The 25,105-nt window shown below is 37.3% G+C and overlaps 1 protein-coding gene across 5 annotated transcripts in view; it reads left to right on the top strand.

The window, feature by feature from the left end:
* Positions 1-25,105, top strand: part of ANKRD26 (ankyrin repeat domain 26) — a 49,000-nt gene that overhangs the window by 3,216 nt on the left and 20,679 nt on the right. The window contains exons 5-23 of one of the 5 annotated variants that reach the window (XM_088055293.1): positions 119-256; positions 1,040-1,191; positions 6,990-7,023; positions 7,105-7,174; positions 8,428-8,488; positions 8,939-9,942; positions 10,460-10,592; positions 11,820-11,884; positions 12,913-13,024; positions 14,513-14,541; positions 14,642-14,708; positions 14,793-14,837; positions 16,440-16,522; positions 18,193-19,170; positions 20,013-20,221; positions 20,861-21,010; positions 21,930-21,963; positions 22,117-22,255; positions 22,499-22,712. In XM_088055293.1, the coding sequence (XP_087911419.1) occupies positions 119-256; positions 1,040-1,191; positions 6,990-7,023; positions 7,105-7,174; positions 8,428-8,488; positions 8,939-9,942; positions 10,460-10,592; positions 11,820-11,884; positions 12,913-13,024; positions 14,513-14,541; positions 14,642-14,708; positions 14,793-14,837; positions 16,440-16,522; positions 18,193-19,170; positions 20,013-20,221; positions 20,861-21,010; positions 21,930-21,963; positions 22,117-22,255; positions 22,499-22,712 (3,717 nt within the window). Of the gene's footprint in view, positions 1-118; positions 257-1,039; positions 1,192-6,989; positions 7,024-7,101; positions 7,175-8,427; positions 8,489-8,938; positions 9,943-10,459; positions 10,593-11,819; positions 11,885-12,912; positions 13,025-14,512; positions 14,542-14,641; positions 14,709-14,792; positions 14,838-16,439; positions 16,523-18,192; positions 19,171-20,012; positions 20,222-20,860; positions 21,011-21,929; positions 21,964-22,116; positions 22,256-22,498; positions 22,713-25,105 lie in introns of those variants that run through there. The other 4 variants (XM_088055294.1, XM_088055292.1, XM_014249063.2 and 1 more) reach the window with 4 other exon arrangements.

Raw genomic sequence — 25,105 nt, 5'->3', positions numbered from 1 at the left:
ATGCTTTTTCTTTTGTTCATTTTAAAGTAATATTTTTTTGAGGGCAAACAGAAACAAAAATAATAACAGTGACTGTATAAAACAATCTATTTCGTATCATATTTCTTGGATCCTTCAGAACCCCGCTTATGACTGCTGCTTCTGGTGGAGAGCTTAATCTGATAAAGGTTCTTCTTCGGTATGGTGCTGATGTTTCCCATAAAGACACTAATGGATGGACAGCTGAGGATTATGCTGTTATTCATGGATATTCTAGGTAAATTTTAAACTGTATCATTATAGCAAGTTGTCAGTGTGGTATTCTAAAAATTTTTGATAACAGCACCGAGATTTAATAGTGTGCTGAGACTTGGGTTGAAGGTGTGCCCAGTGATGTCTTCATAGAATCATTTAGATTGAAAAGGCTTCTAAGAATCAACCTAACACTGCCAAGCTCACCACTAAATCACGTCCCTAAGTGCCAATCTACAACATCTTTCAAATACCTCCAGGGCTGGTGACTCAACAGCTTCACTGGTCAGTCTGTTTTAATGCCTGACAAGCCTTTCACTGAAGTAATTTTTCCTAATATCCAGTTTAACCTTCCCTAACACAACTTGTGGCCATTTCTTCTTATCTTCTGATATGTATCATTCCATTGTCTAGTGTTAACTTGGGAGTCAAGGAAAATTTTTACCTAGCGTTCTCTGTTAGATTTCAAGTTTTATTGCTAAACTCACATATGCTCAATATAAACCCTAAAATATGTCTGTATCCTACAGTTCTCCAGAGGTGAAACTTGACAGGTACCCAGCAGGAGTTAATACCTTCATAGGTTTGAATATGACTATAGAGTGAACATGACTGTAGTGAATATTGAAATGTGTAATAGTCATGCAGTATGTGCATATAAGTATATAAACCTATATGGCTATGGGTAGGATAAGGATAGGATAAGAATAGGCTGGATAGGAAGTGGCTGTTAACTCTTCTATTAAATGGTGTATGCAGGTGTGTGATTATTTTTTACCAAATGTATTTCCTCTCTTTCTCTGTGCAGTCTTAGCAAACAACTGGCAGAATATGCAGACTGGGAAAATGCTGGAGAAGCTTCTACAGGCGGCGGTGCACGAGGTATCACAGCACTTGGCACTCCACACCGGGCAGCAGCTGCTGGCTTTACATTGGGTGCACCTGCTGTGGACAGAGGAGGTAAGACCCTTAACCACAGAGTAGCTCACAAGGAGAATCAGTGTGACCTTTTCTTAGTGGGTTTGTGTTGTCAGTGCTTACTGTGTTCACGTTGGTTTTAGTGGAGGCATCAGATACAGTAGCACAAGCTTTGTGTAAGTGCTTATTTGATGATAGTTGGAAGTGCTGCTTGTCAGCCTGTGAAAACATTTGATTTGTGTTCTGTGTTCACTTCTTAGGGTTGTTACTTTCTGTCTGTCAGAACAGAACCCATCTATATGGGTTTTCCGAGAGAGAGAGAAGGAGGATAGGGAAGGAACTAGGCAAAAGTGGTTTTACTTTTCAAGTGTGTCCTTCTACCTAGAGATAGCAACTCAGATTGTGAAAATCCAATTACAAAAGCAGTGGGTTCCACCTGAGTAGTTGTTCCTCTTTCTGTAGTTGGAAGGCAACAGAGAAAGCAGCAGAAAGGTACATGTCTTGTTGATTTTCATGGAGCTTGTGTCATCATTTTAATTTTAATAGTTCCATCTGCACTATGGTCCTTTTTGTGTGTTCTATTTCTCAAAATCGATTATAACTGTTTCCATTTAGGTGCTGTAGAGACATACTTAGCAAACATATTGGAAAAGTAACTTTGTTGGCAATAATATTGCAGTGTCTGTGTATGCTGTATTGGCTTGAACATAGTTTGATTTACAATAAAAATAATGCTTTTCTTCCACTTTCAGTAGTTTTTATAAATTTTTTTAGAAAATAATTATTACCTTGTGATCCAGAAAAACAATTAAATTGCCTTGTGATCAAAAAATTAACTCCTTCAATGAGTTTTAAAAATCCAGTCTATGGTTATGAGTGCAGAGTTCTAGAGGAGTCTTAGAAAATGAATACCTTAGCGTAAACAAAATAGTTTGTCTTGTACGTTACATCTCAAGTAGGAGATTTTATTATTTCTGAATTTTTAAGGGTGTTACTCCGAAACTGTGTGGCAAATGGGTAGAAGACAGTGCTCAAACACAGTTTGTTATTCTTTTAAATACAGTTTTTTACACCATTTTTAAATATGTCAAGAAAATAGAGCAAAATATGTGATATTTTTCCTCACTGACTTTTCCTAGATAACAGGAATTTAATTTAGAGTCACACTTCATTCCTTTGACTTAGGAACTCTTGATTTGACCTAGTCAGAGATTTGGAAAGTTTCTTGATAGATTGCAGAATTTTTTTTCTTTTTTAAAAGTTCGGTACAGGTGGTTTAATCAGGAAGATGTTGCTTTTGCCTGAACGGTGTACACTGTTACGGTCTCTGAGAGATTAGTAATATAGAGAAAATATTTACCTGCATTAATTCTGCAGTCTCTAGCTTGCATGCAAGTACAGGTCCTGTATCGTGAGAGTCCTTCTGATAGGCTGCAGTAACAGACTTTGAAGCTTTTGTTAGAGGAAAGGTTGGAATGATCTCAGGAGAGCAGAGAAACACATTTTGGAATTATTTTTGTTTCTGTTGTTCTTCTATACAATTTTTCTGGGATCTTCAGTGTTGTCCTTGTTCCTTTTGCTGCTTTTGCATTTGCTGAATATTTTTCAAAATATTCTGCTCTAATGAACAATTCAGCCTACTTCATAAGTTGGCTTTTGTTTATTTGAATATTTACTGTATGATTTATTGTTCCTTTCATGTTCCTGGGTCCCTACAGAAACTGTTTGGTTTCCATCATAGAGTCCTTAGAAAAGGATTTAGTGCTTCAGTGATTTCTCTCTCCCAAGGTCCGTAAAAGCTGTCCTGTATTATCACTTCAGAAAACTGAGAAATGTAGAAAGGATGAGAAGCCATCATGAGGTCCTTTCTTAACTCTTTAAATGTATCTTGTTTTGATACAAGTGATTTTGCCGTATTTATACTGTGTGGTAAAATCCAGTGTGAGCAGGACTCCATTCTGCTCTGAGACAAATGTTACATCATGAAGAAATTTGGTGTCAGCTGCAATAACAGAATGATTAGTTGCCTTAAAATAAAAATTTTGCTTAGTGGGATGGGTACAGCAGATGCGTAGTGATTTATATTCTGAAGTTGTGTTCCACAGCACAGAGACATGTACACACACAAGCACACCTGCATGGTACACCAGTCAACGCACTGGTTTCAGTCGTTGTGGCCTGCTCTATAGCCCTGGGGGAACATGCTGCCCTCTCGTGTCTGTGTTCTGGCTATTGGCACAGCTTTTGTATGTGAGTGGTTCAGCATGGTCAAATGAACTCTTCAAACTCAGATGACTCTTCAAACTGAGGTAGAAGTGACCTGTGTTTGTATCCGGCACCAGCTGACACAACTTTTAAGATGAGCTGGTTTGAGGCAACAAGTTACTGGGTTTCTTTTTTAGTGAAGCATAACAAACATGCTAAAACTGTAACTTGAGTGAGTGTAAATAACATAATGTCTCAAAGTTGCATGCTGGTCTGAGTACAGGGAGTCAAGCTTTCCTTGAAACTTCTGGATAGTCTCCAAAGTTTGGTTCTTGACACATGGATTTTTGAGATGCTTAGAATAAGGAATTTTGTGCGCCGTATGTGTAAAGCACTCTATAGTCATGAAGGAATTTAATTTGCATCTCTGCTAGACAAGGAATAGTCAAGTTGAGGGAAATACAAAATTGTCAGGAGAGTATATTTCTGTTAATCTGTTTCACTGTTTCAAAATACTGAAATATGGATGTTTTACATGGAGCGAGTACATTAAGTTACTGTTTGACATTGTCCCTTGAGAGCTGGGTTCTGTAGATTGTGGTTGGGTTGTTTCCAGCACTTCTAACTGTAGAATAGGCTGATAGTCGCAGTATGTTCCGCCATTGCTGTAGCTGTTTTGATGTACTGCTTATGTTCTCCAAGTTTCTGGAAACTCCAGTTTATTCTGATGTCATTGTTCCATCTGTCCTTTCCATGCCTTTTCCTAAATGGATATAGGAATGCAACAGTCTCCTAACCAGACATCAAGAACAGGAAAATCAAGGAAAGGTATTTTATACAGTAGCATTTAAAAATATGAAACATGTTGTAGAGTATACAAATATCAACACATCTATAATGTTTATTATCCTGGAGGTCCCTATTTTGATGGTACTGGTTTTATGAACTGCATTTGAGAGTAGGCTTTGAGTGATTTTTGTTTGTTTGCATGTTTTGCCTTGGTTCTTTTGAATTTGGCGTTTGCTTTGTGTCACTGGTGATAGTAAATAATTTTATTTTTAAATAAGCCCTTCTGTTACTCTGAAACGGAAATGGGCTTGAATTAAAGTAGAAACAAGCAACCCCCAGAGACTGCTTTTCTAGATCTCATTTCTCCTGTAATCAGAGCTCTGTCTGAAAGGTAGCTCATGAACTTTCCCTCTTGCCTTCTAAAGGACAATGTGACCTGGTCTTGATCGTTGCTTAAAGTTACTATTCACAGAATGACCCAATATTTGGAGTTAGAAGGGACCCACAAAGATCATCAAGTCCAGCTCTTAAGTGAATGGCCCTTAAAGGGATTGAACCCACAAACTTGGTGTTATTAGCACCATGCTCTACCCAACTGACCCCGTCTATTCATTGGAAGCAAAATTTCATAAAACTGACTCAGCTCTTTTGATTAACTGTACTAATTGAAAATATAACTGAAGTCACCCATCAAGAGTGATAACTGACTGCTCCACACTGGTGGAAATATTGTTATTCACCTTGGGACATCAGCAGGTAGGTTAGGCTGCTGGTACTAATTGAGTTAACAGGAAACTGTTGTATGTACAACTAAATAATACTGTTTAAATATTGTGTGTTTGTAATAGGAAACGGTAAAAATTAGAGACTGTGTTGGTATTTTACTTGTTAGCTTGTCCTTGTTTCAGCTTCTAGGTTTTCTCTACATGACGTGCACACTATATTTCATTGTCCAAAAGCCCAGTTGTAGGTCAGGAGATGTACTCATCAAAATTCCCACATGTACCCTGTGTTTAGAACAGACAAAATTTCCATGCTCTTTGTGTTTCATGCTAGCAGAGATGTCTTCAGGCATGATATGCCTTTCTTTTCTTTTCCTTTTAATGATTCTACCAAAGACCTTGGATTGGTTGTTATGATAGCTAACAAGAATTAGTTACCAAGAACTTGAGTAATGCTGAAATAGCTACTATGTGGAAATTGTGTTTGTTTTCCCCTTCTGTTTTGGGAATTGAAGAGCCCTTTATTTCATCTTAGCTGCTGTTAGTTGAGAAGTTCTAGCCCTCTTGAAGCTGGAGTCCTAGACTTCAGGTTTCTTTAGTAGATCAGTGATGTGCTAGAGTACACTCCCATCAAGACTGCAAATAGCCCTAAGTTGGGAGGATCAGTAGATGCACTTCAGGGCAGTGCTGGCATTCAGAGGCATTTACTCTGACAGGATGTGTAAATGAACTATCAGGCCTGCCTAGCAAAATTCAGCCAGGGCAAGTGCAAAGTTTGCACACAGAAAGGTACAACCCCTTGCTACAAAGCATGCTGGCACTGCCTGGCAGGAGAGATGCCTTGCTGAGGAAGCCTGACGGGTCTTGGCAGAGTGAGCTGAGAATAAGCCAGCAGCAGGGTGCCCTGGCAGCAGTGTCCCGAGTTGTATTAAGAGCAGCATAGCCAAGAGATTGAGGAAAGTGATTATCCACCTCTACTTTGCACTCTCTGGATTGTGTCCAGTGCTGTGGGTGTAATTTGAGCCTCCGGTGCAAGAGAGATGTCTTTCAACAGTGCACAAGTTCAGTAGAAGTCCATCAGATTGATCAGGGACAAGAATATTTGCCCTTTGAGGACAGGTTGAGGAAACTGGGATTTTTCAGCCTAGAGAAGTGAATTTTCAGGGGACCTAGCAGCAGCTTCTGGTACATGTGAGAAGAAAAAGCCAGGTGCTTCCCAGTGGTACATGACAGGAGGTGGAGATATAAGAGGCGTAAGTGGCAACAAAATAGTTTCTAATTGGATGTAGGAACAGTGAAACAGAAAGGTTGTACAGTCTCCCTCCTTGGAGGTGTTTAAGACCAGACTGGATAAAGCCTTGAACAACCTTATCTGACCTCATAACTGAACCCGCTTTGAGAAGACTAGCTAAGAGACTTCCTGAGGTTCCTTCTGACCTGATTTATCGTATTATCCTACGTGCAAGTCACGTTTGTAACACTGGTGAAAGCTTGGAGTGTGCTATAGAATGCCCTGGGATTGCCACTTTTGTTTGTTGAATGCCCTTTTTGATGCAGTGTACAGAACTGTTGGTGATCCTTCTACTTGAACTTTAGAGTTTGATTGCTTTTTGATTTTCATTACCTTTGCAAAATAAACTGTAACTGGGTAGAGCAGCAGATAGTGTAATATCTAGTGTAATGTTATAATGCTGCAAAAAATAATAAATCTCTGCATGTGATGTGTACTTGTGTGTAAGATGAGTACTTTGGAAGTACTTAATGTCTTGCTAAACCACCACCATTTTGTTAATTGTTTACTAATGTAGGATGTTAATATTATACTTTATTTATTTAATTTTTTTAGTTTAGGTGTTTCTATGTTTTTTAAACTTCTAGGTATAAGAGTCCAAAAGAAAGCACTAGTCTTTTTATTTCCTTTTTTTTTTTTTTAATTCAGTGTTGTTTGAAGATGCAGTACTGATTTGGAAATGAAGTAATTTATGCCACTTGTAGTGAATTTACTACACAAAGTATCGTTCTATTATGATGTGTAGAATTGTCCATTTTAAATGTTTAATTTTTAAATGGTTAATTCTTAGCATGCTAAATTTAATTTCAACATGTCAATTAATCTTTGAACAGCAATAGATGACTTTTCCCAAGGAGACTCAATAAGGTGAGACTTTAAAAATACATAACACTTACCTGAAGAATGACTTGAGAGACACGATACTCATTTTGCTTTGCTTTTAAGAAGCTCTGAGAAAGAGGGGAGTGATGACAGTTGGCATACCTCTGAGGAAGAGGAACTTGATTTTACCCCCAAGGTATGTGCATTTACAGGAAAAATATCCTGTAAAAATAAGGGGTGTGCAGGCAAATTTTCTTTGTAACTGAAAGAATCTGCAGCTCCAGCCAATATTGTTTTCTCTTTAAAGCAATCTCTGGCCAGCCAGCCTTCCTTGTGCTGTGAGTTTTTCCTAAACAATCTGTAGCTGTAACAGAGTATGCAGTAGATTTATAATCTGGAGCCAAAAAGCAGTAGGTGACAAGATAACCACATAGTTTTTGGTTTTTTTCTTGTTCATATAAGTCAGATTTGCAGACTTCAAAAATTTGTAAGTTATTATAGCCTATCCTGTTCTTCTTCAATCATTGTTATTGTTTTCTGTAAATTTGGGGTTAGATTCCTAAGTGATAAAGGACATTTATTTATCAAGATCTACAAAAATCCTTCATCACTTATTTCTCCTTTCCTCAGAAGGTTCCTCAAGAGTGCTCAGTGAACAGATGAGTTAGTCAAATGGATCATTTTCTTACATCATTTATCAATATCTTATATAATTTTCTTATATAAGATGACATTCAGTACTTGCATGTGATCTCACTGCCTGTTTTTCCTCTTTTGTTTTTGAATGCTCGGGTAGTACTCTTTTGTTAGTTACAAGCTCTCATGCCTACTGTTTTTACTAATGATCTGTAGAATTATCACTTCAGAGTGATGTCTGGAGCATCAACTCTGTTGCACTGGCATTGTGCAGTGATCTAGAGCCTGAGTGTATTAGTTCAACCCACTCTAATGCTGGAGATGTAAGCATGTTTAGTTTTAACTTGATTTCATTTCCTTGCACTGATTTAAATAGAAATGATATATTTTTCTGCCATGATTTTGAAATTTAGGAGTATTTTTTAAGTGTACTTGCAGAGTCTAATTTATGCATTAAGTATGAGGATCTTAATAGTTACTTACCTTGTGCACACTTGCAAGTAAGCATCCTGAAAATGCACTTTTAAATATAATTGAATTTTACTTAAGTATTGCAGATATTAGAAACAGATTTTTAGAGTGATTATGCACGCAAACATTTTTGGAAACAATTTGCAGAAGGGTGCCTGCACAGTGTGAAAGACCTTACTGAATGGGTTATGAGAGGAGTGTTTGTATAGTTAAAGGTATAGGATGGAGCCAACACTATCATAAGGACAGTCTGAATATATTTACTGTTCAAGATTTGATGTGAACAAAGGATTTGTTGTTGTTACTGTTAAAAAAATTTCTTAAATAAATCTTTATTTACAGAAGCTGCAGAAGCCAAACCTGACACTATTAATGAATGCTTCACAGCAGTTCAGGAAAAACAGTAAGTTATTTGCAAAAGGTTGCATGATATACTATATATATATAAATATATATGGAGGATATATACTTTATATATATAAAATCTGCATATATATATATATATATGTCAAACTATATATATATTTATAAAGTATATATAAAGTATACTTGCTAAGTAGGTTTTGTGGTTGGTTTGGGGTTTTCTTTTTAAATAGGAAGTAAGAAATGCAGCATTTTGTAAACACAGCACTTAATAATTCAGAATAAAATAAGTCATTAAAATGAATATATTAATCCCCTCTTAAGCCGTTTTCCTTCACCAGTTTCATCCTCCATCCTGCCCAACCTCACCTCTCCATTTTGTGACATTCCCAAATGGCTCCTCTCTTGTACATTAATCTGATAACGTGCCTGTTACTGTTTACTTAAGTCCTTCTGTTCACATGCATTTTTCTTTTTTTTGTACTTTAAGATGATGGTGATGGTTCTAGTATTGAAAGTCCTAAGTCACCAAAGAAAAGTCTCAAACAAAGAATCCCATCAGGTGCAAATGTGAACAAAGGAGACAGTGAAGAACTGTTTAATCAAGGTGTCCCAGCTGCGAGCAACCTCGATGAAGAATTGGAGGAGGACGAGGGGGAGGAGGAAGAAGAAGAGGAGGATGAAAATGACAGTGGAGATGGTGATGAAGATTATGAGGAGGAGGATGATGAAGATTTTACTGAAGATGAAAAGGAGGAGGAAGAGCTGGAAGATGAAGAAACTCAGTCTAATGAAATACTGGCAGAGGAGAAAACAGAACCTAAAGGAGAAATTAATCAGCAATTAGAGTATTTCAGTAAAACAAAGTATGAAGGGGATGCTCAATGTGGAACTGGAGATGTCTGTGATTATGATGAAATAAGTAAAGAACATGATGAAAACGTGGAGGAATCTTTTGATACTCCGGTGTCTTTCATAGCTGGGTCTAGTGAAAGATCTCAAGAAAATAAAACAACAGTGTCTCCAAAGATAATGAATAATGAAATATCATGCAAGTCAGTACCGAAACAAGCTGTCTTTCAAAATCTAAATAATCTGCAAGATATGCAAGAAAGCTGGAACAGGAAAAGCATGATTGAGGAGAAGTTTCACAGAAATGCTGACTCCTGTTTTTCAGACTCTGAAATGACAGACTGGAAAAAAGAGATACCTCAGCCTCTCTTAGATAGTTCTGGTGTTAAGGAGAAAGAGTCAAACATCAGTGATGGCTTTGAAAGTAGCAGTAATTCTTGGTTAGCAGAAAAAACTCCAGGACCTGAAGGTGAAAGACCAGCCTCTGTCATACTTGAACATGTGGATGATGAAGATACTGAAGAAGAGGAGTATGAAGGAGTAGATGATAAAATCTGTAAACTATTGAAACAAGAAAGTGAAAACTTGCACTTAAATAAGCAAGAAGAAAATTGGAGAGCAGCATTCCATTCAAGCACCGAAGTAAGTATACAAGGATGACAGTCACAAGGGCATTTTCAGATAGGTAAGAAACACATAGTAAACTGGATTTCTCTTAGTACTTATTTTTCACATATGTCCATTGTTTGATCGTGCATTTTTGATGTTACTGTCTTACTTGGAGTCAAAAGTTTCTTTGCTATGATATGGTAATACATTATAGTATGGGAAAAGAATAGGCAGTAGACTCTGGAATTGGTTAGATTTTTCTCAGTTCTATGTTACAGTTTTTATCCGTGAAGTTTTACTACCACTTACGAAAATTCATGGTGTGATAGCTGAAAGTGAGGAAACAAAAAGAATTTTGCATGAGATTGAGAGCAGGAAGCTAATGATTTTCTGTGGAGCAAAGTAGAGGAAAAAAAGAAGTATGCTCTGGAATGTTGTAACTTAAATGAAGCTAGAGTTAGACTGACATGAGGAGCTGCTTACAGAGGAACAGCAAAGATGATGTTTATTTGATTTGTTCTTTTCAGCTGTTTTGGTTGATCTCTTTTAGGAAGAATCATCTAAACACAAAGAACAAGAGGAGGGTGCTGGCAAAAAGTTACAGGCTACAGCTGCTGAGGATGTGAAAAATTCTGTTTGTAATGATAGGCATGAAGTCCACAAAGCTTCAAAGGACAATTCTGGTGAGACAAATTACTTTGTAAATCCAGACCCAAGTTCTTCCTCTACAATTATTAATGCATAGAAAATAAACTAAAATGGTGATTGATATGATAGCTCCTATGATAGCAAAATTTTCTCTTGCTTGTGAGTCTTAGTGGGCATTGGCAGAGAAGGAAAGCAGATTGGGTTGCTTTTCATTCATTCTTAAAGAACTGAAATTGCAGTATTGTATATCAAGCAATGTGATATGAAGTAAGTGCCATTCTTAATTTGTTGCTGTGTTCTCCCCAAAGTGATCTGAACAAAAAGCACAGATGAAAAAGAGGAGGACTAGAGTGTCTTGAGTGACAACAGTATTCCCTTTTATCATGAGTCCTGTAACATTGAAAGGCTCTGATGGCTCTTGACTGAAGTCAGGGAAAGATTTGGGTCAAGCTGAGAGAGAGAAAGCTGTTCCAGTATCTCACCTTGTCCAGTTTTAAAATGTAGAAGGTCTCTTCAGCACCACATGGGGGTGCTTGAAAACATTACCAGCCTATTGAGAGTAGAGCACTTTAATACTTCCCTGACATAGCTTAAAATAGAAATACAATAGTAAAATCTGTCTAGGAACTCCCTGAGACTGAATCTTAAAATCGTGCGGTAGAGAAGAGGTTTGAATTTTAATCCTCCCCCCTCAAGATAGAAATGGCTTTTGAGTGTTTGAGTTAACTGTTTGAGGTGTGAGCCTATATTTTTAAATGGCAATGCTTAGGGGTCTAGCTTCTGGGGAGGGGCTGGATAACAATTTTGTCAGGGGAGATCTTTCCTAGTAGCACAAAGGGAGCATTGTTTTTTGGTGACTTCTTGGATGTTAGTGTGAGGAGATTTTGGATAATGTTTCTGTGGTACCCCCTGTACAGTGGAAAGTGATGGTAGATGCCAAATTTTGGAGCTGTAGGCTGGAGAAACCTTGACTCTGTCTATAACAGAACTGCAGGACACTGGAGTATCTTCCTGAATGTTACCCACGTGCATTGGATATTACCTGTAGCTTTGTCAGCTATTGTGCATAGCTGTCTTCTGATAGAAAGGGAGCAAAAGCAGCTGGAAGTGTAAAGGAGATAACATGATGTGTCTGGGTGGGAAGAAATGCATGAATAAAACTTGCTTCTTTATTTGGTTTCATCAATGGGACCTGCATCTTTGGATGTACAAACACTCAAGCATCTTACCTTATTACCTTAATCTTCTTACCTTATTTTCAGGTGCCCTTCCAGCAGTGGGAGCAGAGCAAGAGGAAGAAGATGCTGAATCTCCCTGGGATTCTGAGGTACTTTTTTGTGAAGGACACAAGGGTTTCCACTGCAGGAAGTAGTAGCAAGATCCAGAATCACTTGAGAGCTTCCTTTTGATTTGGACACTACTGTTGATAAGGCTTATTTCCTCTTTTCTTCCTTTTCCCATGTTTGTAACTGGGGACCCTTGAAATACTTCCTCTCTAGGCCAGCTGCTCGGTTAGGATTTGGATGAAGTTAGGTTGAGCTAATGGCTTGGGTCTCTGCAAATGGCCTTTGAGTTCGGTTTCTAGTATAGTACTGAAACAGTGAAGTTCCTTGCTGCTTAAAATATTCTGACCTTTTTAGAGAGGCTGACAGGATTGTTGCTTTTTCACTATACAGCCCTAGTCTGCTGACCTGGTTGGCTGTTTGCCCTTGAGGTCTCTGGCCCTCTTTAAAGTCATGTTCAACAGAGACACTGCACATGCTGGCCTTGTTTGCCTTTTTCATTCTCTCTGTCTGTGGCAATGAGGAAGGTCTGCAGCTAAGTCCCTCTTGTTCTTGTGAGAAAAAGAGAGCTCTTCCTACCCCTTAAAAATACAAGGCTAAAATGTTGTTAGTTTTAAAGTAGTTGTAAGCTCTGCCTTGCTAATCTTTGTTCAACCCAAATGGCTCTTGTAATTGGGAGCAGCACTGTGTTCATTCACTACCGCAGGATATATGCCTAGGGCATGTCAGTACCAACTTGAGTGTCAGATAAGAACAAATGTTGGACCACTGCAGACATGCAGATGTTGGTTCATAACCTGTGTCTTGAGTTACCATGTTAATTCTTTGGTTGTCCAGTTTGTCAAGTTTTGTCAGCATGGCAGAATAGTGGTGTGAATTTTTTGCCTAAGATCTGAAAACAAACACAAATGCTGTGATTTTCCAATATACTGTGTTTTGATGGATTCTTGCCAAGAGCCTTAGAAAATGTTTTTGTAGCTAGAATATAATTGATACCATGTTACATGAATTATTTTTTGTATAGAAATGAGTTGAAAATGCATTTGTACCAATTCTCATTCATGTGTTTTAGGTTACACAGGCAGATTCTGAAGTGCCAAGAAAAATACCATGTGGTGTGCTGCTCCCAGCTGCAGAGAGACATGGAGCACGCTCCCAGATTGTGTCAGGGGAAAGTGACAATGGTAACTTCCTGGTGGGCTAATGCTTGTCTGTAAGCATTTATAGGCAAAAGTAAATTTTTGTCAGTGTCTGTCTTAGAAATGCTGTCATGGTGCAAGTGCAAACTACACCAATGAAGTTCTTACTGTTTGTTAATTAACACCAGTAATGACAGCACTTGCTGGCCACTTTGTAAAGGAAGTTCTTAGTATTATTTCTGTTCTTCAAATGAGTATCCAGTTTTCTTGGTTCAGGTTCTTGTTTCATAGTGATGACAGTGCATGTCTGTTAGGACTGACCTTTCTCAACATTTAACGTTCTTAGATGATAATGCAGCAGAAGACAGCTGTAATGTGGCTTAGCATTTTCATCCCCCCTAGTTTAACCTTTGGTAGCATGTGGATAGCTTTATGTTGTGCTTTGACTCCAAGTACAGGGGTTTTTGCTGAGGATTTATGCCTGTAGTTTGTGACACTGTCACTTGAGCATCGTGAGCAAAACTTTACAAGCTTCCAGGAGCTTCAAATGTAGTTGTTAACTATTTGTCATGGAATTCTGCTTAGACAAGAATTCTACTAAGACAAGTTTAGGATCAATGTGAAAAGATGGTAAAAGGTGGTTGTGGTAGTATTTCTAAGGTCTTTCCACACTGCTGGACCACCAGGTTTACTGAAATTGAATACTGTTTGGTTTTGTAATGTTGGTTTGGGTTATTTTTGATATAAAATATTTAAAAAAATATTTAAATACAACATTTTTGGCATGGAGCCATTCTTAATAATTTTAAGTATTCTTTCATATCCTTATCTATTGAGAGAACTCAAAGTGTAAGATGACTTAAGTAGAAGATTTGAGAAATATAGGTGAGATTGTGTGGGTTTGGAAATGATTTAACTTTGGACAAAATATAAAAAACATATTTGGAACTATGTTACAAATGTAGATTAAAACCAAACAGCATTTTTTTCTGTTGTTCCCCTGCAAGCTAAACCACAATAATTTGATGAACACTGCCTTGATTCTACCTTGTTAGATACCTATGAGATTTCTGTGTCTGTACCCATGCTTTCTTAGTCTCATCAATGGAAATGAAAATGCTCTTCAGTACTAAGCACTTATAGAATAATCACAGTCATAATGCTGGTTTATGATCATTCATTACAGCAGACCAGCTTTGGCTTTTGAAATAATCCTTCAGCTCCTCAAAAGGAATAAATATTTTAATCTTGCTCTGTTAACAAGCATGACCTTACTGCTTCACCTGTATTGTTCTAGTTCTGTGATAATTATTTTTTAAATCCAAGGCGCATGGTGGGAAGTATGCACTGTTCTTTTCTTGTGTACTAAGACACATGCTGCATGATGAGGTGAATAGAATGTTCAGTATTGTTCTCTTGATGAAATAATGGTTGTGACTAATACTTAGTTGTAGAAACTGCTGATGTTGAATGGAGTAAAAGGTACCCACAATTTAAAAAAATAACATTTCCCAAAATATTTTTTACTTCCAGGCTTCTTGGAGAAACCCAGCAATTCACAGGTAAGTACTTGTTCATGTCAGACTGACTACTTATGTTTCTCATTAAATAGTTTGTACTCACTTCGAATTTGGTGTTTTATCATTGAATTTTCTTTCATAGCTGAATACTCCCATATCTGCTTTGGAAATGAATGAAACATCTCCTAAAAATAGGCAGCAGAAATCAGGTAGTACTTGCTTTAAGTGGTTCTGGGTTTAGCTTCATAATCTTTTAGGAGTATTTAATAAGGCATCTGCTTTATGTTTTGCAGATCTATTGCAGGAATTTGATTTAGAAGATGTTGAGGATATTGAAGGTATTCATGACCGTCTCTTTTTCATGTTCTTTCATGGACAGACACGTTGTTATTGCGTATCTTTCCCTAATTTTAAATTAATGGTTCTAACAAGGTGTCCTGGAAACAGAAAGACTATTGAAATATGCACCTGTACATGTTTGTTCCCTCCTATAGTCTACCTTTCCATGATGTTGGCTTCCTCCAGCATACATGTTGTCTTCTCCCCTTTTCAGACAGTCCTCAAGATGAAAGAACACTGTTGCCTTGTGTCTTTCCTGCCTTTTCCCTTGTTCTCTGCTGGTTACACAGAAATTTCAATATTGATTAAGCACTATATTAAATAGATCTTCTGGGCTCCAAAGATCCTAAAACCTTACTTGAAAACTGAAACTTAAAACTTAACATAGCTGCTGTTGAAAACTTCTCTGATGAGCAAGACTAAATAGAAGTTTGAGTTTGATTACAGCAGTCTTGGTAGGGATAACCTAGGACACATTCTGCAGTAATTTCTGTGGTGCTACCTACAAATGTTCCTCAGCCACCACCACATCTGTCTGTTTTTACTGTTGGCTGGAGCCTTTTGTATTTTTTATATGATGCTACCTACCTATTTTTCTCAATCTTACTCACTTTTCTTGTTGGAAGGATACTGTGTCCCTCTTTAGCAGTGAAACTTTGTGTATAGAAGGGCTATTGTGTAGAATCCATGGCATTGTTGAGCAAGACAGGAGGTGCAGAATGATAATGGTGAAAAGCCTCCATCTTTAGTTTTTAGATGCCTCACTTGAGTTGCTAAGACTTGTTTCTTTCTGAAAACTTGTCACTTGAAAGTGTACAATGTGCCTTCCACAAGAACAGTGACGGTGAGGTGCTGCTTCTAGACTGCATTTGGGATTATCTGGAGTCCAATTTTCTGGTGTAACAGAGATTCAGGGTAGGCTGCGAGGCTGAGTGAATGCATCTGAGAAGTTTGTGGCATGCCCATGTTATATAGAAATTCTGAGAGGGAAGAGTGGAATCTGTTTTTCAACAGTATGAATGAAGTGTTCAGATCATGGATTGTTTCTCAGCATTGCACAAGTTTGTCTTTCAGTTCCCATCTGTGTCTTCTGCAACAGATAAGGCAGCAGATAAGGTAGATAAGTTGAAATACTGAGTCCGGAACAATGTCTGGAGACAGATTTGTTTCATGCATAGAGTAAAGCTGGGGCCTTAAAATCAAAGCTGTTATTTTTTTTTTTCCATTTTTTTGTGTACTGCATATATGCACATAGGGAAATTACAGTTGCTGGAGCCATGTAACTAGTTACTGTATGGCACACAGCATTTTAAAGACAGAGATCAAGATAACACCTTTAGGAAACAGGATTGGTTGATTTATGACCACTTACAGCAATTTTCACCAAATTTCCTTTAAATGCCTTGTAAGAAAGCAGTGTGCACAGATGCATCTTCAGTCAGTTTTATGGTAATTTTTTTTCTCTAAGAGGTCACAAATTAGAGAGGATGCATTATTTTATGTTAAGATTTTTCTCATAAATGTGATTCAAAATGCACTCTAAACATAAATAAGTAGTATTAGGTCATGCTGGTTATCAAAATACAGTTTTCTCACTGTAGGTGAGTACTTAGGATCTACTTTCCATATGTCATCAGCAGCTGAAAAAGAAGATAAGGATGCCATTGAAAACTATGGAGTGTGGGTACGTAACACCAAAGATTTTGAAATAAGAATCTGAATCACAAAATTGTACTATACACATGTAAAGTAAAGGAAACTTATCAGGCAATGAATAATTCTGGAGAATCCTGTGGATAAAGGTTGTATAACAGCCTGAAGTAAAATGAGATGCAATCCTCTTAGGGTGGGGAAAAATCCTGATCATTCTATTGAATACTTGCTGTTACACTAATTTGTTTCCAGCTGGTTTGCTTAGACTTTGTTCAGTGTTCTTCCTTTGGCATGGTGCTGAAAAACAGTGCAGTCAAATTCTTTTTTTTTCCCTATGCAAAATGCACATTCAAGTAAAGAAGGAAGTTTGTCTGTATGCTGATCTATTTTATAAAGTATGACTGGTCTTCCACTTTTCAAGAGAAGAAACAAAAAAAGTTAAATTTTGTGACCTTCTCAGTGCTTTCCCTGCCTCTGCAAAATATGTGCTTGTTTGGCCATGTTAGGAAGTGCTTGAAAAGGTTTCTTTTAGAGGACATTTTAGACAGGAATAAGGCAGGCATCCTATTTGTGTTGGGCCTACAGCAGGAGAGGGAGAGGGCTGGTTAGAGGGATCTGGAGTCTTCTGTAGCACCTCAAGGGACAGTGGAGCAAATTACTTTTACCCCACACCCAGGTACAATGAAAGAGGAACATGCTTAATATCAAGAGGCAGAGCATGGAACTTAGGCCTGCTTGAAGGTGGTAGTGGTTGGGCAGCGAACTTAGGGAATGAAAAGGCTGGGACAGATGGCAGCTGGCTGAGGTGTTCCTTCCCCCTTCTGAAAGCAGGAATTTTTGAAGAGAGAGGAGGGCTTGGATAACGAGAGAGAGGAGTTGGATGGTCTTAGCCCATTGGGACTAAGGCTGCAGGCCTGTATGGAAGGCACTAGGAAGCTTTTGGGGAAGGAGCATGTTGGGAGAAATGAGACACATGATGGAAGCACTCAGAAGTGTTGAGGAGCAGGGTATGGGGTCAGGGACATGAGGGAGATAAGGGCAGGTTGAGTGAGGCATGGTATGGTTTTCACATAAGTTTGAGTTCCTGACTTTTGGGATGAGGGAAGGAATGGGCTGATTTCCCTAATAAATGCTTTTCTTTGGAGCTTGGAGTAGAATTTAACATTTCTGCATCTTGGGTGAAGAAACAGACCTAGTTATCCATGTGGTAGACAATAAAAAGGTTGTTGTGTTCATTAACACTGTATTAGCTGGCAGGGGATTATAAAATGCCGAAGAGTAGAACAGTGGAGGAGGGAAGGTGAGGCAACATGGGCAGTTCCAAAGAAAAATTATATTAAAGCAGTAAAACATGAAAAAATAAATAATTGCTTTCTAACAAAGGCCATTGGCTACAGAAAGCAGGCAGGCCTAAGGACAAAAATAACCCTCATCTAGACAGCTCCAATCCTAGAAAAACTGTTGTCTCGAGTAAGTCTTAGTAGTGAGTAATTCTGAAGAAAAAAAGGCTTTATTTTTAAGAAAAAGGTAAGTGAACCTTTAATTTAGTATCCCTTGATTTGTATTGTAAAAATTGCTTTCAAAATATATTGATGCTCTTATTTCTGATACATGATAGGATGAATTTGCAATGGAAATTACCTAGATTAATTGTAACTTCCTTTTTCTTGGTAATCTTTTTGTCTGTACCATTCACTTAAGGATAAATATATTTTAGAACCTACCAACTTGATAGAAAAAACAGCACATGAAAATGAGACTGACAAAACAGAAGCTTCACATCGGGAAACCCTAACAAAAAATGAGGAATTGCACAGTGCTGACAAGGAGTTAAATCTAAAACCTTGGGAAGAAAGATATGAAAGAATGTGGGTTGAAAAGGAGAAAAGGGAACTGAAAACAAATTTTAAAAACATTACAGCAGAGCTGAAGCAGTTGTTTGGTGAAAATGAAGCTGGGGAAACTGCTTCCCTTGTGGAAGAAATATCAGAAGATGGCTTTGGTGAAGAATTGAAAAGCTCTCATATTATTTCATCTCCTGTGACAGAATCAAGTAGTAAGTTAGAAAGCCAAGGTGAATTTGGAGATATTAAACTTAGGTTAGGTGGAAAAGTACCCAAAATGGAAATTGTATTTCCAGGTATTGGTGTTCTTCCTGATCAAAATAGCTTAAAGACAAATGTAGAAGATACCTGGAATACAGATGAAGAAGAGGAAGGAAAGAAGGAAATGAAGAGTGAAGGAGAGAAAAAGAAAATGGAAAATTTTCCCAGTATGAAAACAGAAGAGAATGATAATGGAAATAGTAAAAATGCAGAGGAAGGTCCTGCATGTTCCCTGAGACGTAGCTTAAAATCATGTATTTTGGGTGATATTTCTAATAGTCTTCCTAAAATAAGACCTGTTTGTACAAGTGATGAAAATGCGCATTCTGTAACAGAAATGAAACTTAAGAAATACTCTGGTTTTAATGATGATGTTTCCAAGGACTGCCTTATCAACAGTAATATAGGAGAAACAGAAAGTCTTTTTGCTAGTGCTCAGGAATCATGTGGCATGCTGGAAAGGAGTCTTGATGAAGAGCTAAAACAAGATATGGAAAGATTTAAGAGTAAGATAGGAATGCTGCAAATAGTGTTCCTGGCTTTGGAGAAAGAAAAGGTACAGCTGCAAAAAGAGGTAGTTCACCAGCTACTCCTTATTCTTTAGTCTTTCTCCATATCAATGGTCCTGTTCACTTCAGCTATTCATCATTAAATGAAGATGCTTTGTGCAAATTAGTTGTTTGAATGAAAATACAATACTTTTGAATAAAGAGAGCAGTGGAGAGTTGCCTTTCCCCCCTTTTTCAGAAAACACAGAACACACTGTTGTTCCAGTTTAACAGTACATGGTACTCAATTCTAGTGTACAAAGTTATTACTTCATTGACATAAAAAGAAGTGCACACATTAAATCAGTTTTGATTCTGAAACAAAGAATGAAAAATAGCTTCTGAACAGGGTCTTGACTGAATTTTCCATTTGCTGTGATTTCTGCATGATGTGTCTTCATTGCCCTTCACTTAAATTCCTGTTTGCTGTGAGTGGAGTTGTTTCTACTTGTGGGTTTGGAATCTTCTTCCCTGCTACCCTACCTGCTCTTGGTGGAGGAAGCAGTAACCAAGCACACTTTCATTTGATTTTTTTTATTTCTGTTTTTATAACTAACATTGTACAGTCCTTCTAACTCTTTAATCCATCAGTAATGCTTTTACATTTTTGTTGTTCATGATTTAAGATACACTGTTGTTTTCTTTCTAAGGACTGTGTTTCTGTTACATCACAGAATCTTGAGTGAATTCAAAGTACTTTCAATGACAATACACCTTGTAATTTATTTTTTGTGAAAATACTTGTCTATATTTTTTTTTCATTTTACACGTTTTCAGAGGTAAACCCTGAATTATTCAGTCTTGCATACTGTGTTTCTCTTTTATGGAAATACTGATTAATACTTGGAACTTAACTTTCTTCTTGTAGGTTGAGAAGGAAAAAAGCAAAGAAAGATGTTTCAATACCCAGACAATGTCAGAAGAGGAAAATGTTGATAAATTAAGTACACAACCAGGCAACATTACTAATCAGCAAATGAAAGAAAAGCTTACACTAAGGAACAAAGGCTGTTTGAAAATGGAGGATGAAAACACTACAGAAGAAAAAGTCAACAAGAATTTTTTACCTGAGGAGAGGTCAGAAATTATTAAAATGCCAATGAAAGTATAAACTAAAGACATGATCTCTAATTCTTATTTGTAGGATTACGCAAGTCTTTTAGGTTTTCTAATATTCTACTAGTTGAAGCAATTTCATTAATGCTGAAAGCAATACTGAGTAGTCCACTGCTTCACAAACATTTAAGAAAAACACATTTTTTTTAGGAAGAGGGAAAAGATATTATCAAATGAATCTCAAAAGTTTGAAGGAGCCATTGATATGTTTATGAAATCCTAAGCAGGATTTCATAAAACTAAGAAGTAAGGAGTTCTTAGATTCACTCCTTAGTTTCAGAACTAGGGAATGTTCTTCTGTCTGTCCTTCAAAGGAATCTCTGTTTTTAATACTTCTTCTAATGTGGATGTAAGATATTGCCTGAATCTAGTTGAGGTTCCACATTCTCCCCTCATTCCTAGGGCAAGATTTTTTAAATAATTCTTTTTAATTGTTTTATTATTTTTAAATAACAATCCTTTGAGTTAAGTCTGTGTTTTATCAGAGATATTTTTCATCTCAGTTATTTCTGGGCATCATCTTAAGTATGTCTGTTTCAAATAAATATTTTCTGTAAAGTTACTCACTTGGTAATTTCTTTTTCTTTCTGTTCAATGTAGTGAATTTGCTTTGAATCATGATGTTGCAAAGAAAAATAAAGGACAGACTTCGAAGCAGAAGGCTAATCAGCAGATGAGCTCTTCCAGTGGGAATAATTTTCGAGTACCAGATGATAGCACTTCCAGTGAAGCATCTCAAGAAGAAGGAAGGTACTGAGTAAAGGAATGTTATAATTAAAACTTACTTAATGATAAAAATTGACCTAAAGCTAAAGGTAAGATTTCTGTAAACATGCTGTGCACAGTGGTTTTTGTTCCTTCATGTGACAATATGACATGATGCTTTTTGTTTTCCAAAACACATCTTTTTTGCTTAATGTGCTTTGAACATCTTAGCCAAGTTCATTATAAAGACAGTGTGCACAAGTGCTGAAAAATTAGCTTAAGGTCAGTGTATATGTGAAAATGTATTTTTAAAAAGGGGGAGGGAGAGACACAAGAACAAAGTTGCTGTTTTATCACCTGCACCATAGGGTTTGAGTCTTTTTACTTTTTATGTTTTTTCTTCAGCTCTTGACTTCTTGCCTACCTTGAGCTTAACTGTAGGGGGCAAAACGAGAAACAGAAATTGTTGACAGGGTACAGGCACTGTTTAGCAATAGCTAAAACACTGGTGTGTTGTCAACACTGTTTTGGTCAGAAATCTAACACACAGCATTGTGTGGGCTGTTCTGAAAAAATTTAACTCCATTCCTGTCAGCCTAAGTACACTAGAGAATCAAAAATTACAGTTCTTTGACCCATAAGGGAAAGAGTTTAAATACCAAAAAGAACTAAACCTGTAGTATTAAACAGGGAGTGCACATAACTATGTATATCTCCGTCTGTAGCTGTATGATTCCTATCACTTTGAGTGAACAGTTATTTCAACCATTTGCTTAATATCTTGTGAAAAAAATAATCTTCCAATAACAAAAATTTTTTCCCAGTATTCGCCTAAATCTAAAAAAAAATATTGTATTAAAGTTTGCTTTAATTCCTACTGAAATTAGGTTTTCAAAACAACTTTAGATATTGTTCTTAATGCAAGATACACATTGCAGAACTGAAATATATTTCTGTTTTCCAGAACCGCAGCAAAAAAAGCAAGTGAAAAAAACAAGGTACTGTAAAATAAGTTTCTTGATAAACAATCTTATCAGCTTTTAATCACTCTGATGGGATCAATCAGATATGGACTGTGAATAAAATAATGAGTTATTCATGCATCTGTAATATTACACAGTTGTATACAGAAAATACTGTATTGTTTGTAGGTCAGCATACAAATGGATGTAACTGATGACCTTGATTTAACTCACTCATCTGAAACAACATCAGAGGATGTCAAATTGCCAACATCCACCTACAAAGAGGCTGTGTTGCTCTTAGAACAGCTTACTGTGGATCATACAGGTATGTTCTTAAGTCAGTTTTTCCTCAGATATTTGAAGTTTCTCTTCTAAAACATGGTTTCTTTGTGTGCAGTCCTAGGTATCTTCGTTTATTTATATTTAAGATAACACCTCCCCTTTTGTCACTGACCTGTGTGTATACAGAGCAGCTGTTTTTCCTATTTGTTTTCTTTGCCTGAGTGGTGGCTTTGTCTTCTCCTAAATATAGTATATGTTCCTCTTTGTCTTTTCTGTCTGAAAATAGGTTCTGCTATTTTACTGAAAATTCAAAACATACTTCTTAAATATGAACAAATAATAGAGCATGAAAAAAATCGGTATGCAGCAGTCTGGAGAGAAGTAAAAAGATTGGAAAGTGAAAAGGAGGAATCAAAATTAAGAGCGGAAGAGAATCAAGATTTGAAATCCATATTGGCTCATCAAGAAGTGGAATGGAAAAGTGATATCCAAAGCCTTAAGTATGTAATCTTTTGTTCTGATAACATGTTACCTTGTCAGTGTTAATGTGCCAGAAGGTGCTGATGATAGATGTGATGGATGAAAAGCTTGTAGACTTTTGATTTTCTGTATTTTGAATCCCATGGGAAAGTTATGCTATAAAGGAAGGATGTAATGTCAGGAAAAATCACCTGGATATTAGTGCCATCTAAAATCATCTGGATTTTCTACTTTTTTTTAACAGCAAGAGAAGAGAACAACAGAGTTTTATGGGAAAATGAGATTTACAAGAGAGGTGATTTAAATGAGATGTGTATGTTTTTGTCTTTGCTGTTTCTGTTGATGTATAGTATTAGAAATTCAGGTAACTCCACATCGTGAAACTCAGAAATGTTTAGAGAAGCATGGAGTGCTTATTTGCTTGCATGTTTGCTTATTTGAAAAGTCAAATTCAGGGCTGTCCCATTCTCTATAATCCTGAGCTAGGCTTGGACGATGTGAGGATTTTAACCACTGTTTGCATCACTTCAGACATGAGTAGCTGGCACACACCATAGGAAACGCAGCAAGAATAAATGCAGAGCCTTGCTCTTGGGAAGGAAGATCCTCTTGTGATGATATCCTGAGGATGGCCTGGCCAGAGAGCTTGCTGAGAGGACCTTGGTGGTCTTGCCAGAGCAAGATGAATATGAACCACTATGAGCTGGCAGCTGAGAAGGCCAGTGGCAGCAGATTGGGAGATGGAAGGGAGTGATTATCTGCCCCTATTCAGCACTTACTGAATGGCATCTAGAGCACTGTGTCCAGTTTTTGGCCTTCTAGTACCAGAGGGATCTTAGTTGTTGTGTGTGAGTTCAGAAGAGAACTAGCAAGCTGGTCAGGGAGCAGGAACACCAGCCCTGTGAGGAGAGGCTGAGGGAGCTGAGCTTTGGGTTGTGCCTCCTGGTATGTGAAAGAGGATTATGAGGAAGCTAGTCCCAGCTTTACCTCAGTTGGACTCTAGCAGTGTGTCATGGTTGAAGCCCAGCTGGCAACTACACCCCATGCAGGTGCTCACTCACTTCTCTACCATCCAGTGGGATGGCAAGAAGAGAATCAGAAGGAGAAAAGTGAGAAAGCTCGTGGGTTGAGATAAAGACAGTGTAATAAGGAAATCAATAGCTGTGCACATGAGCAAAGCAAAACAAGGAGTCTGTTTGCCACTACCCATGGGGAGGCAGGTGTGGATCCATCCCTAGGAGAGCAGGGCTCCATCACATGGAACAATTACTTGGGAAGACAAAAGCCATCACTCTGAATATCCCCCCCTTCTTCCTTTTGCCCACTTTATATACTGAGCATGATGTCATATGGTTTGGGAAATCGCTTGTGTCGGCTGGGTCCACCTGTCCCAGCTGTCTCCCCTCCCAGCTTCTTGTGCACCCACAACCCCCTCGCTGGTAGGGCAGTAAGAGAAGCAGAAAATGCCTTGTTGGTGTGCAGATGTTGCTCAGCAACAACAAAACCATCTATAATATCAACTGTTTTCAGCACAAATTCAAAACACAACTCCATGTAAAGAAAAGTTACTTTACCCTAGCCAGTGTTTTTCAAAATTCCCAAGTATCTAACAAGTGTGAATAATTATTTTCATTCTTAATAAATTATGAAAGCAATTGCATTATGCTAGCCTTACACTTATAGAAGCTTTATTTTTTTTTTTGTGAAATTACCCTAAAAATTATAGGTAAAGCTTTCTTCCTTGCAGCATAAATCATTGAAATACAAATCTTACTGTCAGTCTTTCAAATTATTTATTAGAGACTGCTGATACTTGTTTTTGCAGAATTCTAAAGCAGATTTTCACTTGCCAGCTCTGTCGTTATGTTAATACTATTTTTTTTTCCTGTTGACTGTTGCAAGGATTTGAGAAAAAATACTCAAAATAATTATGAATCAGAAAACTGCTTTTTTATTTGGGTACTGTGGGGACACTATGGACCATTTCTTACTATGTTGGTGCTTACTGCTATTTGCCTCAGTTAGTAAAGAAGTTGACATTCCCTAAGGATTTCTCTGTAGATTATCATCAAAGTCAAATTGCTGTTGTTTCTTCCAGATGTAGATCCTTAGAGGTTTAAAACTATTTTTAAACACATTAAACTTAAGCCCTCTACATTTCTAAATAAATTTTTGAAAATTGATCTTGTTCCTGAGCAAATAGAAACTTTCCTATGCTTTTCCTATGGTCAGCCATTGTTTAAGACTTACAAAAGGCTTGTTAAAAAATTGATGGGTCTGTCAGAGAGATAAGTGATGTGCTGCTTCATCAGCATTACTTGCAGTTACTGAATCCATAATATGCAGGCAATGCTCATCATATTAAGAAAATGTATATTAATCATAGACAAAAGTTTATGTTGCTTTGCTAAGA

The sequence above is a fragment of the Pseudopodoces humilis genome, chromosome 5, assembly GCF_049639895.1.
Source record: "Pseudopodoces humilis isolate 2021_Gansu_Grassland_sample_001 chromosome 5, ASM4963989v1, whole genome shotgun sequence".
Classification (NCBI taxonomy): Eukaryota; Metazoa; Chordata; class Aves; order Passeriformes; family Paridae; genus Pseudopodoces; species Pseudopodoces humilis.
The sequence above is the reverse complement of the archived record's forward strand: the minus strand, read 5'-3'. Positions and strand labels throughout refer to the sequence as shown.